Raw genomic sequence first — 18332 nt, 5'->3', positions numbered from 1 at the left:
TGAAGATCAATCCCTCAAACCCAGAGGTCAGGTTTGGATAAAGAGACTGTGGTTTTTACTGAGGTTTCTGTGTAATTTATTTCACCCACAAAGGCCAAGAGGCATGAGCGTTGGAACCGGCAGGCCCTGAAGGTGAATCAGAACTGCCTGAGGAAAACCAGAGACTCCTGGGAATGCTGGAGCGCAAAGTTCCAAACAACCTTGATGATTCTGTTGTCTTCGTTCACAAACTTATGAAAAGACATTTGATACACTTGGGAAAAGTTTTGAGACCACAGACTGTGCGAGAGAACTTGAAGACCTCATCATTTGCTTCTGGGCAGCTAATGCATTAACAGGCCAAACATTTGCAGAATTTCATCTTCGATTTATTTTGGCCTTTGGGCATTTCGGTTTTTAATTTGTCCTATAAATTGATTTCAGTGTATGTTTTTATTCCTCCGATTCATTCTCATTTGATTAGAACAACTGTAATTTCTTTCCATGTTTTCTATAATTTAATCGGGTGCCTGTCTCTCTGAGCACATGGCTTTTGTTTCACTGAAAAAAAAATGGCTTCTGAATTTCTCCTCTCATCACTCTTGCCTTTCAGCACATGAATAAAACATTTTCACAATTTTAATCTTAGTGCTTCGCTTCAGAAATTTGTCTGAATACACACAACTTTATGGTAGTGAGAGAAACATATTTAGGCTCAGTAAAAAATTTTTTTGAAAGATATTAATACTTTTATTCAGCAAGAATTCATTAATTTGATTAAAAGCGGCAGCAAAGACTTTTACTCAGTTATTTCTATATTTTCAAATAAAAGCTACTCTTTTAAACTTTCTATTCAATAAAGAATCTTGAAAAAATTGTATCATCCACAAAACCTTTATTTACTTACTTATGTACTTATTTTATGTACAATTAAATACTCTGCCTCCTAATCTGAATATTTGGATGGTGGTATACTGCCCTCATACTTCACACCTGAGGTAAGAAAATACAGTTTCCAAGTTCAGCAATAAGAATTTAAAATGATTTTTAAAAATCCGGACCCATTCAGGAACAAATTGCACCGTTTCCCGAGAAAGACCCAGGCACCTTCACTGTAGCATTTCCCTCTTTACATGAAATGCATCTCAAGCTCTTGACCTAGACGAAACATATATTTGCCAGGGGATTTTGGAACAGCCTTTGAGGAAGTCATATGAAATATAATTTCACATCACTGCTGAACATGCAACATTTTACTCTGAATGCTAAGAAGGTCTTACAGAATCTAATCGAAAACCATTTGCAGTAATACACAGCTGTCAGTGACATGGAAAATCTACGCACCAATACCTAATATCATCTCACGAACAAAGACTGAATGGTTAATTTCTGAATTTGATTTGCATTGCAGCTGTGCCAGTCAGTCACGGAAGATCCATGCATGAAAACCATTTTCTTGTGTCACGTACGCATGATCTTCTTAATTAGACTCCCGTAACAGGGAACAAATGCATACTGTTTGCTGCAGATGGATGTTTTGTCTACATGCCCAACCATACTGATGATGTTCATAGAAATGTAAATTGTCTAATGTGAATTTGAGTCAGAAAGAATTACCAATGTGTAATGGAACACAATCAAACATTTATGTTGCCTTGAGCTATGTGCAATGGAAAAATAAAAAGAAGCAATTCCAAAACAGCCATAATGTACTGCTTTAAAATTTCTATAAGCCACAAAAGTAAATAAAATAATAATAACATTATATTACATTTGGTTTCTCAACCAAACGGAAATCAAGTGATGGTGATTTATTACATATTTTTTCACAACTAAATAATTTCTAAGTCACATTTGGCAACTGCTCCGCTGCATGGCTTTCCATGATAAAGGGCAAAGGTCCATGGATTTTTAAAAGAGAGGTGGCTATTGTTAATATTTAATGCATTTGGAAACAGTAATTAAGTCTTCCCCACAGGAAATGGAATTTGACATGCTCTGGAGAGCCATTGAGTAATTATATTTGTAAAGAGCAGTGATACAAGATACCCCCCCCCCCCCCGACTAGGAGTCATTACACGCCATTAAAGGGTCCCAGCAAGCCTGGCCTAATCCACACGCACGTGCACCAACATGACAGGATTTCTATAAACAAATTGTCTCTGGCCAAACTCTGTGTCTGATCAAATCTGAGTGCCACAATATTCACATATCCCATCAGTCACAAACAGCCAGACGCCCCATCAGCAGGACGCCAACAGCAGGAAAGACTCGCCGGTGATCTGGCATTTGTAATTAAATATTAAACCAGTAATGAGTTCTCAGCCATCTACATGGTGTGGAGTTCACATGCGAAAGTCTCCAAATAGGGCCCCTGGAGAGACAGGGTCCACACTTAGAAGCAATAATTATCACATCCACAGGACAGGTGGAAATGCTGCAGTGAGATGATAAAACTCCAGCGAGACTTATTAAACAGGCTTCGGTAATAAAGACCGTACAGTGCGGAGATCTCTGTTATTGTGTTGCAAATTTCCAGGCTGTATTCGCTCACATCTAGAGTGCTATTTTCATTCTAGAGTGCTGTTTTACGTGCTTCTCAAATAAGGCACATCCATGCATAAATACATGAATTTTACATCAAACCCGTGTAACCTACATACAGTCATGTTCATGGAGCATACATAAGTCAGAATAGCCACAAGGTAAATGAGGAATCTTTTACATGCTGTATAATTCTCTCCTCATACCTTTAAGCTGCATAATTAAAAAGCGGCTCCATTTTTGTATTAATATCCTATTATTCATTTATTTTGCTTCCTTGGAATTGTTCAGACTGCTCTGAATTTCAATTACATTTGCAGCAGCTATCGCTATGCAAATGATCAGTGTCCTGTGTTTTAATAAAGGGAAAATGCAAAGTTCACAGCGCTGCCATCATTCCTGCAGAGATTGTACCATTAGCAGAACATATTTTGTAAAATATATGCCAACCGGTTTGGGGGAAAAATAAAGAAAAATAAAGAAATAGAGTAAAGTAATCAGGAACTAATTATATATGTGTGTGTATGTGTATCTTTTTTCTGTTTGTTTGATTCAACTTCAACTTTCAACAACATACAAAATTTACATTAAATGTAAAAAACACAAAATTAATAACCACAAAAAGAATGATAAATAATCGTTCTTTATTCATAAGTGAATAAAGAATTTGCTTTGCTGAGCATTTTTTCTCTTTAAAACTGCAGTGTCCCACAATCTCAAAAATGCGAAGCAGCTCGTTTCTTATCATCGCAAACATGTAACCAATCCTTTCAACTTGTGGGTGTGGCTTTTCAGCAAATGAGAACATGGTTTGTGTAACATTAACAACACATTATAGCTTTTTGATAACATAGTCAAACCAAAGGCTAAAGATATCAATTACTGTTATGTGTCTGTAGCTGTAGAGAGCAATACATAAAATGCATTACCATTCTGATAAATGGACTTGCAGACAGCGTTGTATACTTCACTCTTCCTCTTATATTCAAGTCATTTTAAAGGGGTCATATGATACGGTTTCTTGTTTTCCTTTGTCTTTGGAGTGTTACAAGATGTTTGTGCATAGATACTATCTGTAAAGTTGCAAAGCTTAAAAGTCTCAAAACCAAAGAGATATCTATTATAAAAGTTAAAGCAACACCAAAGAACTTCTCCCTCAACGCTCCCTCTACAGGTTGGAAGCGAAATTGTCCATTACCGCTGTCGTAAATAATTTAGCCTACCTTCAAGTCACATGCACGTTATTTGTTTGGAGGCTATCCAGGACCGGCTTTGGAAATAACTATGTCAAGTGACAAGGTACAGTATGTTGTATGACTTTATGAAAGTATGAAAACGAAATAAAACATAATAATGACATTGTTTGCTATTTATTTTTGTGTGAAACTGACATAATTTTGAAACGGTTTAGCAATAGCCAGATAGGTTTACACAAGGATGAAGGAAAAAAAAAAAAAAAAAACATATTGCCTAACAGTTTAGTATGTAATAGCCATTTGCATTGTCTGTGAAAATCTTGAGAATGTTATTGTAAAATGTTATTGTAGAATGTTATTGTCTTGTTTTTTGCGCGACTACAGTTCTAAATTACGATTCATGCATACAAGTATTTGACCTTCATACAGTTACCGTAATAAGTTCGTAATTTATTTCAGGATTCCTCTCCTTCCTCATCTGATTTCACACCCTCGACTTGGGGTGATTTTGGCAGTTATTGTCATCCTTCACTGCATTCAACTCAGAACATCAGTGGTAGAAAATGCCTTATAAACACAAACTTACGTGCTTAGCACGATATTAGCACAATAGCTAACGCCTTAGCTAACATGAGCCAATCGATATAAAACAATCTACAATGTATCGTACACAGATCTATGCACACTGATGGGGTGAAAAAAGATTATTACTTACAAGTCCAGCAGCAACAATGCCAAGTGACCATCAGTGTCGCATCTTGTAGCCTCCTTCAACTCTCGCCAACGGGGGAAAGCCGGCCCAATGTTGACTCTAGTTCGAGCTCTTTCTCTATCATGCTCCCTTTTTCTTTTCTTCGCCTCCTCCGACATACTCTTCCTTTTCTTTGCAGGCTCTGTCATGATGACAATTGTTCATGCTACCTACTGCTAGGTATCTTCCATTTATATGTACCTGCCGAGTATGCTCCACCCAGAGAGCCTTGCAGGATGCTACACTTACCGGCTTTTGTGAAGCCTGCCATAAAGCAAGTCGCATTTGTAGTCTCATTTGAACTACAAAACCACTACCCGACGACCCAAACTTACATAGTGCTGTTATGGCCGATAGAGGGTCGCAAAGCGAATACGAAAGTGCCGTTTCACCCTGTTATGAGTTGATGAACCACTGACACGAGTTCGGAAACATTATTTTAAGGTAAAAAAAAAATAAAAAAAAAACTCTTTAGTGTTGCTTTAAGCTCTGCCACACCTCCCTAAAACGGCTCGTTCAAACACACCCCCACTTGCACACGTCATGGGGTGAGTAGATCAGCATAACATTGTCCATATGTATATGGAAAGAAAGAAGGGTATCTTTTACCAGCTGTAGTAGTGTTGCAGCTGCCATGTTGTGGAGACGCAGTGTGTTTCATTGCAAAAGAAAAAGTGAACATATTTAGTTTGGCCTTCCAAATGAGGACACAACTAGAAATCAGTGGTTAAGTTATATTTACAACACTGCTCTGGAACTGTACAACATAAATATCCATGTGGGTGATGCCCATTTCACTGTTTCCTGAACCTGGGAGAGCAGCTTACAATGCCAGCTGTACACAAAGGGTTAAGGCTATAAAGTGGGGCAATTCCAATGTTGCAAGGACAGTCTGCTCTTCTGACTGATGGCCTGTAAATACGTTTTCATATTTAAATAATTCAGTACTGACTATTCAAATGCTAGTTTTGAGCAGTGTAGAGCAGTGCTTGTTGTTTCTCGTTCTACGATCGCAAATGCGGACATGGTGTTATGTTTACACGTAAAAAGTCAGTATGAGTCATTATAATCAACATTTTGGCCACAGGCTTGAGCTATTCGGCCAATCACAACGCACCGGAAAGCTGGCCAATCACAGAACACCTCGGTTTCAACCAACGATGAGTTTTGTAAATCGAAGCATTTAAGAAAGGCAGGGCATAGAGGAACAATGTACAATAATGCAATAATGCAATAATGTACAGTATGTGGAAAATAATGTTTTTTTTTAAACCTCAAACTGCATAAACACATTGCATTACAACAAATACACAAATAATGCTCTTTTTAGCAACATCATATGACCCCTTTAAGGCATGAAGAAATTACTTCCACAAGAAACGTGCTTTAAATTGTATTATGATTATTAAAGATGAGTTTTAAATAATACAATTACTTAACTGCAAAAATGACGTTGAGCATGTTTACATGCACACCAAAACACTGATAAATATTTATGCATTTAGAGTATTTCATTTATTAACTGAGTATAAACAAACAAATGAAACTTGTACAGACTCATATTCTACTCTCATATTTGCAATTTTTAAAACTCTACCACTCCTCTTTCACCAGCAGGAAATAAGAGAAAAAATATTTTTCTTTCTTCCCCCTTTCATTTTGGCTTGCTCAGAACGTATCCTAGTCTGTTCAGACATATCTACAGCAGAAACAGTACAGCAAATACCCAGCATATTTCTACTGTTATTTGGAATAACCTATCACACAATTCAAATTCACAGTTTTCAAGAGATTCCTACAGTTGTAGTCTAGTTCTTCACAGATGTGGACTTGCCACCAAAAGGCTGTAGGTTCGAGTCCAGCAAGGAGTCACACGTGAGCTCTTGATCAAGATACTTGACTTCAAGCTGCTTTAACATATGCATATAGATAAAAGCATCTGCTAAATAAGTACTTACTGTACTTAAAGCTGCTTGGTAAAACAAACACTCTTCTTTTTAGTATATGGGATATATTTGGGTTCAGTATTCATCTATTGGCCAGAAAACTCACTCTGAAATTTCATTTATTTTGCTTATGTTTTAAATTAGTGCATAACTGGATGACTGAACATTTTTCTGGACAGCTTTTAACAAGTGTTTAACACACAGCACTGTGCTAGCCAAAAACAAACAAACAAACAAAAAAGCCAAACAGGTTGAACTTTGGCAAGAATTTTATATTGCTGTGAGCAATATTCTTAAATTCTGTCTCTTTAAAATATTTTGCATTTCTGCCTCAATGTTTTACATTTACTGATTCAGCGAAAAGCATTCAACATATAATTCAAGTAAGTGTAAAAATAGTAGTCTTAATAATAAACACAGAACCACAGGCACCAAGATATTAGCAAACATATGCTTGCAGTAATTATTCTCTGATGAGCAATTTTTCCAATATGGCTGCTCCTGGAAAATGTTATATAACAAAAAAAGGTTCTTACCTAAGACGCCGACTCGAAAGTTGAGCGTGATAACGATGACGTTCCCGTAACTGGCCAGCACGCTTCCGTCAATCATGTTTCCGGTGCCCTCCATGTACGATCCTCCGTGAATGTACACCATCACAGGCTTGGCTCCAGTATCTCGTATGTCTGCAAGAGTGGCCACCATTAAACTCTCACTCCCCCACTGCCCCGTCAGAGCAAGATTCAACACAGCAGTACATCTCACAGTTCTCCCAGATACCAGCCACCAGCTCAATTACAGTCTGAGATGCATCTCATATCAGCCGAGTCATTTGTCTCTCGTAATGAACAGTATGCGCAAAACAGATATGAACAGATGAAGCCATATGGAAGGTCAGAACCTAACTGGCTATTGCAGGCGGCTCTAACATGCTTTAGTGGCCTAAATGATGAGATCATCTCAAATTTAATGGCCTTGTTAGACTTCACTGCTCCAGAACAGCCACAGAAGGGTTTAAAACGAGCAGCAATTGGGCAGGCCAAAATTTCTTATCTAATAGGAGAGCACGCTGAAGGAATAGTTCAGCCAAAAATGAAAATGACCTTCATGTTTTTCTGACCTCATCTTATTGTTTTGCTTATGTGAAATGCAAAATCATCATAGGCAAAAGTATTTTATACTGCCAAGCTCTAAAAATTCCAAATATTCTGAAGTCAGACCCAAATTTATGCCATTATTTACAAAAAAAAAAAAACATTCCATTAAAATATTGCGCAGGAGTGACATTACTGTTGCCAAACACTGTTGGTACTCATGCAGTGTAACCTCGCATTAGACGCGTTTCCATTACAGATTTGCACAAAACTTTGCCGATATTTTATAAATGTCGATTAGAAAGTATTGCGAAATGACGGTGTTTCCATTAACCAATGTTATGCGACTGAAACTTATTTTTTTCCTTTCGCCATAAGTCATGGCAACAGATTTTTGTGGAATTTGGGCTATATTTAATTGAATGTGCCCTGTAAATGCGAAAAATAAATAAATAAATGTTTCCATTGCTGTTTTGCGAAATATTCCTTTTTCGAATTGCCTGAAAAACCACCTCATGCGAGCGTAAAAGTAATTTTTGCGATATATGGGAGTTTTTGCACAATTGACGTGTTTCCATTAGATGGTTATTGTTACAATTAATAAAAAATAAACAAAACTGAATTGTTTCCATTGTTGTGATTTGCGTGCTGAATGTTAGTCTGTGTGTGATTCAGGCATATTACTGTAAATATTCAAACTGTATTAAACCAAATAAAAACTTCTTAATTTGTTTATATATAACAATAAAATAGTAAATAATCATTAGTAAATGTGTAAAGTACAGCTAATGTACTTTACGGGAACACTATTCACTAAAATGGTAAGTTTTTTATCAACATCAATTTATGAAGTCAGCTTATGTGACGTTCTCTTAAATCTTTCAGTTGTATTGAAAGTTCAACATTTAAGATGACTTTGGGAAACTAGTGAAAGAAAGAAAACTGCAGACATGAAGGAAATTGGTGAAAAGTCTATTAAGATTTGCCCCAACTCAAAAACGTTTCTTCTTCTTCTGTTGTTATTTTGCACATTACCAACATATTAGTGCACCGCTGCCTCTCACTGGTTTATTAATGTTGTTGGTTCCTTTGTGGTACTTAAATATTTTAAGTAAGCATTACTCGAAGCAGTTAGTAAATTGTTTTACATGCCTTGAAATTAGCTGTAACTTAATAAAACCTAGTAATATGGCAACTAAGTAAAGATAAGTAACTATATCTAAGTAAGGTAAACTTCTGATCGTAGTGATGTGGATATGTTTGCTCGAGCTCTGCAACGCACTAATCTGGCATCAAGTCGACAGTTGCGGTAATTAAAATTACACTGTTATGATAGTTTGATCAATTACATTTGAGAGTATATATGTCTGGTTATGGGAGACTTTAGTTTGAATTAATCCCTTTACTTTGCATGACACATTTCCACTACAGTACAGCTCACTGTAAAAGCATTTGTTTTCCCTGCTGAAAAAACCTGCTAAAACCAGCCTAAGCTGTTTGGCTGGTCTAAGCTGGAAGTAACTGGTTTTAGCTGGTCTCCCAGCCTGGCCAGGCTGGTCAGTCTGGTTTTAGCTGGTGGTTTCCCAGTCTGACCAGCTAAGACCAGCCTGGACACACTTGGAAAGTGGCCAAAATGCTTCTAAAACCAGCCTGCTGACGAGCTATGACCAGCCCGGATGACCAGCTAAAACCAGCCAACCAGCCTAAGCTGGTTGTAGCAGTTTTTTTTCAGCAGGGTTGTAAGAGAGGTTCTCGGGGGCATGCACAAATGTCCTGGCAAAAACATCACAGTCCTTCACATAAAAATCTGTCTACAAGCTAGGGGTGGGCGGTACACCGGTGTCATAGTCAGCACCAGTGTGACATTGCGCCACGACATGGATTTTCTAATACCGTCAATACCGTAATAAATCAATTATGTGCCTCGAACGGCTGCATTTACATCAATAATAGCTAATTCCAAATAATCAGGCATTAAATTTTCTTCAAACGTTCAGTTGTGGTCTGAATACCTGTCCTTATACTATATATCTTGTTGTAAATAAAAAATTATCAGCTTTGCAGGTGGTAGGTAGAAGGGGAGTGGCCATTAAACGACTGGTAAAACATCGTGAAGAAAGGTCGGGCCTGTATCCTATACAGGGGCGGAGTGGCAATCGGGACGACAGGGACTTTTCCCGGTCGGCCGGCCAAAGGATTTATACAGCGGATCACAAATTGAGCGGGCGCGAGGCGAACTAATATTGTATATAGAGATCGACCGATATATCGATTTACCGATATTTTTCCCGATATTTAAGCATTTTACCATAATCGGTTATCGGTTTTGTAATATCGGGTTCACCGATAAACGCCGCCATCTTGTGGGCGTTTTGAGAATTACTCGCATGATCGCCATTGCAGTACGGCGTCTGAGGGGAAACAACAAATGCGTGCACAGGTAAAGTATATTTACTTGCTTTGCTATATTTAGTAAACTTTATTTAACATAACAGCTATTAATGCACAAATTAGATGTGTTACTATAAATGACTGATATGTAGTTTATGCAGCTTGGCTCTAAGGAATAAAGACGAACTCACAGAGTCACGCAAGATAATCCGTCAAATCCTGTCACAATAAAGACATAACTTTTCCATGAATTAAATAATATACAGCCATGAATAGAGCCCTGCACGGGCCTTAAATCTAAGCCCTAGCCCGGCCCTGGCCCGAGACGCACAGGCTGTAGCCCTGCCCTTGTCCAACAGCTTATCAAAATTTTTGGGCCGAGTCCGAACCGAAGCCCGTCTTTTTTTCCGCCAAACAGCTTATACTGTTACAGCCATGAAAATAGACCAGATTTGTTTTTGATAGAAAGTTTGTTTTTTCGTTTCGTTTTTTTATCAGAATAATTTAGAGAAATGTTTGGAATTTTTTTTTTGCTGTTTTTTAAATGTAAGTTTTAGTTTTTTAAGTGACATCGATATCCAAGCGGTATGTGGTCCACAGTGAGTTTACTCAATTTAACATATATATCAAATCAACACTTGACTAATCTACAATACAATCCACAGATATAAAACAAACATCAATATATCACAATGTTAGATTTAAAGTTTATTATCACCATCTCAGAAAAATGCATTTCGATAGAAATTCAAAAATAGAGAGCAGGACAGACAGCTCTGCTGCGCAAAACCGGAACATGCAAAGTCGCAGTGGTAAAGTAAACCAAAGACTATAGAATACCAAAGACATGTCACTCGTGTAGTTTTGAATGGGGAACAATGAAACGGTCATCATGGCTGCGAAGCTCCGCCTTCTTAGAGAAAGAGCCAATCGACTGCTAACATTCAACACTTTTTTTTTAAGATGACCAAAATAAAAAATAGACAGCAAAGTGAAGTATGGACTTACTTCACTCACTTGAAGATTTTATTTTTGAACAAAAACACTTTAGTAACAGTGCACTTCTTGTATTTTTTGCACTTTCAGACCCCTCTATTTATTGGTGTATAAATAAGAGTTTTGATTTGTATGCAAGGAGGGAGTGATTGTTATAAATAAAACGGTTTGTTCAGTTCAGTGGTGTTGTAATCATTGTGTCAAAAACAGAAGTATAATAGTAAATAAATATCGGTTATGAATATCAGTTATCGGGCACATAAACATGCAAATAATTGGTATCGGTATCGGGAATAAAAAAAATCAATATCGGTCGATCACTAATTGTATATAATTTTCGCACTTTCAATATATGCAGGGTATAGAAATCGCTTTTAACTGAGTGCTCGCGCTGTTTACTTTTACTTTCGATTTTGCGATAACGCACACTCTATGTAAAGGGAGCAGCACATCTTATAATAGATATTTGTCAGTGAGTACAAGATTGCAACAAATCATCAAGTCTATTTTTGTCATCTCTTTTTACTTTCGACCCGTGATCATTCAAATCTAAATGTCATTGTACACTGAGTCCGATTTTCGTATGCGTTTTTTTTTTGTTTTGTTTTCTCATATTCGCCATCCTTATCAAAATGCTTATTATGGAAAATGCAGAAAATCAAACACGATCCGATTTTTTTTTTACAACGGACGAAAGTTTCAGAGGCAGTGTGTAAACTCGATTAACATAACCTGTATTTTTTTTAAAGTGCAAAAATCTCAGACAAAAATTTCGTACTCATGTGAGCAATGACATTAACTCCAGCAGCTCGTGTTGGATGCAGGGTTGCCAAGTCCGCGTTTTTCCCCACAGAATTGGTCTACTTTTAAACTGTTGCCATGGGTTGATTTCCCCTAGTTATTTAAAGGTTTTAAATATTGCAGAAATTAAATTTCAATAAAAAATAATTTTTGTTTTGTTGTACACTGTTAAGTAAGATCTTTAGGTTTTTTGCAAAATAAATGTGTTGAGAATGCATAATACTCTCCCGTGTCTCTTTTTGATAAGGATACCTACCATTTACTTATTATATTATAAAAAATATTAACTTTATTCACATACTAAAGGAACAGGACAGGCTACTCCTCCCAAAATGTACCAAAAAAAGTAATACCGTGATATTATACCGTCACCTTTCAAAAGATGAAAAATACTGTGATATTAATTTTAGGTCATATCGCCCACCCCTACTACAAGCCATCATAAAAAACCTAGGATGTTGGGGAAGATCTTGTTTTTATATTTCATAATTTGCTGGTTTATGCTGGTCCTTTGCTTTACCAGCACCAGCTAAGGACCAGCATTAACCAGCAAAGGACCAGTATAAACCAGCTAAAACCAGCATCCCAGCATCAAAACCTGTCTAACCAGCATATGCCGTTTTTTTCAACAGGGAATTACTACACATAGTTGCATTAAATCTTAAAAATAAATAATAATAATAATAATAATAATAATAATAATAATAATAATAATAATAATAATAATAATAATAAAAATAATAAAAATAATTCTTAAGAAAGACTTAAACAATGTCCCTCAAAACTACTGTCTGACTGTAGAAGTCTATAATATAGTGCATACGTTGTTTGGACTCATTTTTGGAGCTTGGCAATATATCACCATTCACTTTCAAAATATTGAAAAAATTAAGCTTGAACATTCTATCCAAGATCTTCTTTTGTGTTTCCTGGAAGTTTAAAAGAACAAGCATTTTTCATTTCTGGCCAAACTATTCCTTTAAAAATGCATCACCATATGTTCCTTATTTCTTTAAATGTTTTCATATAGACATTAATCGATCAGCTATTATCAGTTTGTTATTTTCCGCTAATTACTTAATCGAAAAAGAGAAAAAAAGAGCACAAGCTGGGAAAATTGTCTCTCCACTGAGATGAAAGAGACAGAAGCCTTGAGAAGCGAGCACTGCTGGGCTAAGGCTCAAAATGCTGTATTGTATTGAGGGTTGCCATGGATACGGCAGATCAAAATTCAGAATCTTTGAGAATGGCTAATCGCAAACACCGCTCCAGTGCATTTGCCCCTGTTTGCATTCAAGCCCTCCTATTAAAGATGCGCTTATTTGCATGTATGTGGTCACAGCAAATTACCGGCTGGCTTTTCATTGCAAAAAAAAAAAGAAAGGAATGTTATTTGCAATCACTGTGCCACTGTCTGCGCTTAATGTCTGCTTTACATGGCAAAAACGCATTCACATGTTACGCTCCTGATCTGATGGAACAAGCGAGAACTGATTTGTATAGAATTTTTCAATTCCAGATCTGGCAGCTGAAACATTGATGGTTATGTTAAAAGATTTATCTGGTATCTGAGAGAAGTATGATAAGCCACTGCTTTGAAATGACAATTCTCTGTTGACACTTATCGTACGGAAGAAAGACAATGTATGGAGTGGGGAAAAGAAGGTGAGAGAGAAAAAAATGCACAAGATTTCCTGCACAAGGGATGCACAGGATGAGATATCGGATGAAAAGATCAATTAGAAAAACAATACAAAAGATTAGTAATGTCAATGTTATCAGTAACCTCTTTTGTTGATTCACATCACGAGGGTATGATGTGACATAAAAACATAATGCTCTGCTAACTGATCTCTTCTCTACCAAATATTCATATATAATGTCAACATCAAAATCAAGTTATCCCATTGAAGACATCTTGAACACATAAAAAAAAAATCTGAATTCATATCCTGAGGAAAAAGAAGAGAAATATTGATTAAAACACACATTTAACAAACACTTCATTTGAATAAACAGGACATAAATGACCTTGAACATAAGGGGTGAAACTATAGAACATTAACTGAAATGTCAGCTTCATGAATGTACAAATATGTTCTTTGACATGGAAACATGACTCATTCGCTATGACACACACAGAGACTCACAAACAAATGCATATGTTACATCTTCTAAAACAGCGGGCGGCATGCATCTATTCCTTTATATAACCGCCATCAATCATCCCCAAGTGAACTAAAGAAGGTGAAGACCCCTGTTCCTTATAAATGAAACAACACTTAACACCTCTGAGTGCACGATGGGTTGAACGACCTTCTTCATAAAGTCTTCAGCATCTTCATCGGAGTTGTGGTTAGGGTGTTAAAATATGGTGGATGTCAGACCTGGCGGGCAGCGCTCAGCAAGTCTGCAAAGCTCAGGAAGAGGATGCGTCAGGCTATCTGTGAACCTCTCAAAATTCTCAACGGGCCACCTCTCAACGGCCTGTCACTCTAGAGGAACTGGACAGCGTGAGCACTGATAAGTGGCCCAGACTAGCACTGACGCTGTAAAACATGGAATCTGTCAAACATTCTTATTGTGAGCATTGTATGAGCTCCCGAGCCGAGGTTTTGACTTTAGACCCCACCGCTGAGCTCATCACAGATAACATAAATGTTGAAGATCGACAGTTCCACGTCAGACTGAATATTTCCGAAGCCAGCATGGCTCGGACTCTGCAGTAAAATACATTATGTACACATGCAGCCTTTATACACTGTCTACAGCAAACTTTCTACAACTATATACACATTTTCCGAAAATATGAGTGGTATTTGCTCATGTAAATCTCACTACCACAGTGCTAATGTTGTTAGCACATTGCTATGTGGCTACTAGGGTGTTAGGAGTTTTGCAAGTCTACTGTTGAGGCCAAAACCAGAACTTTGTGATCATTAAACAAGTGTGTTCTATTAAGCACACAATAGGCTGTTATAGCTTTATTGCATAGTAAAGTGCTCATCTGGTATTTCTTGCCTACTTCTTTATGAATGCAAATTGGGTCATGCTACTCATTTTAGATACCGCTATTTGCACTTAGTTTAGCAAGAGATTAGGCATATTGGGATGCGGGTATGACTAAACTGCAGTGCTTGCGCCATAAGTTTTAATAGAAAATCTTCAACTCAACCTTGCCAAGACAGAACTGCTTGTGGTTCCATCAAACCCATCGTTTCATCACAATTTCACCATCCAGTTGGGCACATCAACCATAATTCCTTCAAAAACAACCAGAAACCTTGGAGTTGTAATTGATGATCGGCTTATTTTCTAAGACCACATTGCTAAAACTGCCCGATCCTGCAGATTTGCTTTAATCAACATTAGGAAGATCAGGCCCTTTGTTTCAGAATATGCTTCATTGTTCAAGCGCTTGTTTTGTCCAGGCTGGACTATTGCAATGCTCTTTTGGCAGGTCTTCCAGCCAGTTCTATCAAACCTTTACAATTAATCCAGCAGCTGCAAAATTAATTTTTAATGAGCCGTACAACTATCTTCATCCATTTGCACTGGGTACCAATAGCTGCTTGCATAAAATTCAAGGCACTAACCCCTTTACCTAAATTCATTACTTCATACGTATGTGCCCTCTAGAAGCTTGCATTCTGCAAGTGAACGACACAATAGTGTGCCATACCAAAAAAGCAAAAAAAAATCACTTTCACAGACTTTCACATTAAATGTACCCTTCTGGTGGAATGACCAGAAGGAAGCTCCTTAGCTATCTTTAAGAATCAGCTTTATTTGACCCTCTAAATCTAGAACTCTCTATTCTAATTCTATTCTAAGAGAAAAAGTAAACTCGTCCTTTTAAACTTGTACTCTATTCATTTACTTACAGCTTGTAAAAAAAAAAAAAAACTAACACTAACGTCTCTGTTCTTGTTGTATTCTGTCTATATTCTATCTATTTTAGGCCTCTAACACTAGCTTGTTTTTTCTTTTTTTATTGTATCTTTTTTATTATTTATTATATAATAAAAAAACTTGATACGTGTACTGTGTTAGGCTAAATGAGACTTGTCATAGCACTTGCATGTTATTGCTCTCTTGTTGATTTTGATTGCTTCCATTGTCCTCTTTTGTAAGTCGCTTTGGATAAAAGCGTCTGCTAAATGTCTAAATGTAAATTTAAATGTAATAGATATTTAATAGGAGTTTTAATAACACATATTGACTAAGTGAAATGCAAAAGGATTGTATGTGGCCATTTGTAGACTTTGATTTCAATGGCTCAACCTTAATCCAGGTGTGGACAAGTGACCTTTGAAAAAGGGGGGTTCTTGAGGCTAGGCTGCGGTGTTTGTGCATTAAATATAATGGTACTAACACAGAGACAGGTGGTTTGATGTGCTCTTTGAAGCCCAGCTTCTAGCAGTGAATGAGGAGGAGGGAGAGGCTGAGAGACAGACAGAAGGGGGGGTGGGGGTGGGTTTGCTCTGAAATTCACTGCACCACCATGCAGACTCCACATCAGACACCTCACATGCTACTAACCAAAAGCACTACCGCACACACACCTGCAAAGAGCTTATAATTATGCAAACTGACCATACTCTCATTTGCATTATGATGAAAAACAAGAATTTGCGACAATTTCCTGACACTGAAGCCAATGAATATAGACTTTTACAAATGTGAGTGCTGTTTGCCCACATAAAACCTACCACCACACTGCTGGGATGTCTAGGTGGGTATTTAATAGCCCAGGTCAAAGAGTTTACCCTCAACTCTTTATGATGTTTCTGGTTTCTTTAGCAGAGTTCAGGACTTAAATGTCAAGGCCTGTTTTCCCCAGCATGAATGTTCGACACAAAAATTAGGTTTTTCACATGCAATTTGTCTGTTTAGACCAATGCATAAAAAAACTGCTAATGGACTGGATAAAGGAAATTTTACTTTCTGACTGCAAGTGGCACTTACAGAAAAAAAAAATATGTAAAACAGTATTCACAAATTTTCCAACAGATATTCAGATTTTTTTCTGTATTGAATATGGTGTTTATCAAAAAACAGTACACAGACAAGAGAGCTATTTTGTCCTCTGACATTCACTTTGTCACCTTGGAAATACATGCCTCTGCCTACAATTCTGCAAAACTATTACTTGCACAATATTATGTTATGCCAATGTTAACATGCTGCAAGATTTGAAAACTGATACTTTCATGTTAGTGTCACATATACAGCTTCAGTTGTATGGGTTTTCTAACTCCATAGGTTTTCTCAGTAGAAAATACAGCAATACATGTCTGTACCAATGTAATAAAATTGTGGCCACAATCATGTAATGAACATGCGTTTTAGTGCCAATCACTAGACATTTCACTTTGAAACTGCTGCAAAATGTGCAGTAATTTATGTAATATCGGCAGTGTTGGGCACGTACCTTTAAAAAAGTAATTAGTTATAGTTACTAGTTACTTCTCACAAATAGTAACTGAGTTAGTAACTGAGTTACATCATTATAAAAGTAACTAATTACCAGGCAAAGTAACTATTGCGTTACTTAAAAAAAAATCTAATTTAATATAACTATAAAATAAATATAAAACATTGTACACTAATCTACACTTTAATGTTGTTGTGGGACAACGTGAGAGACAACTATCAAATTCAACATATTATTATAAATATTATCATTACTATAGTGGAACAATAAAGCACAAATAAAGCATAGATGGTTTAGACCTTCAAATATTTATTGCACAGACCACAATTCGTCAACAAATAAGTCTAAATATAAATTATGCTTCTGAAGAAATGTACCAAAAATAAACAAAAAATAATAATAATTATTATTTAATTAATTATGTGGCAGCATGTGACGATGTGAGCACCTTCAGTAGATTAGAATTACTTGTCACCGACGCAGAAAGACTTTTTCCTCGGCATAAGTTGCACGTTACATAAACATTTTTGCCTTTCACCTCAGCGAGGGAAAAGTATTGCTTATACTTCCAGTTTGCAAAAGCTACCTTTGAACTTTTTGGACTTGCCATCGTTGTGATGTTGCCGTGGATGTTGGTGTGTGCGACTGACCGTGCGCGTGCTTGTGTGTGAACACCCGCACTACTCTGCCTCTGATTGGCAAACAATGGAAATTTACTCAATCTAAGCCAATCATCGCGTTCTCAGTTACACCACGTTTACAGACACACCAATCATCATCACTGGTTATCTGTCCCGCCCCAAACCCCGAGCACACACAAACACACAACCCAAAGAAAGAGCTCCTATGGCTGAGAGAGATGCTCCTCGCATGAAAACCGCTTCAGTGTTCTCAGTTATAGTAACGCGCATTTTATTGTCAGTAACGGTAACGGCGTTGTAACGGGGGAAACAGTAATTCGTTTGATTACTCGTTACTGAAAAAAGTATCGCCGTTAGTAACGCCGTTTATTTATAGCGCCGTTATTCCCATCACTGAATATCGGTGTTGCAGAAATGTCGCCACAATCACATATTTCCAATGTTTTAGTGTGAACAGATCTTATATTTTTAGTTTTCAACCCAAGCAAGTAGAGGTAGCACTAATGTTTATGAATAGTGCCGGACAAGATACACTCCAAGTTGTATGGTTATTAGT

General features: G+C 37.0%; 1 protein-coding gene across 1 annotated transcript in view; it reads right to left on the bottom strand.

The window, feature by feature from the left end:
• The window catches only part of nlgn3a (neuroligin 3a), a 210602-nt gene that overhangs the window by 187779 nt on the left and 4491 nt on the right, over window positions 1-18332 (bottom strand). Inside the window, exon 2 of the mRNA XM_073819991.1 lies at window positions 6953-7102. Coding sequence (XP_073676092.1) covers window positions 6953-7073 — 121 coding nt within the window. The 5' untranslated portion in view covers window positions 7074-7102. The remainder of the gene's footprint in view (window positions 1-6952; window positions 7103-18332) is intronic.

This window comes from Garra rufa, chromosome 16, assembly GCF_049309525.1.
Source record: "Garra rufa chromosome 16, GarRuf1.0, whole genome shotgun sequence".
NCBI classification, from domain to species: Eukaryota; Metazoa; Chordata; class Actinopteri; order Cypriniformes; family Cyprinidae; genus Garra; species Garra rufa.
Note: the sequence above shows the minus strand (reverse complement) of the source record. Positions and strands in the feature narration are given on the sequence as shown.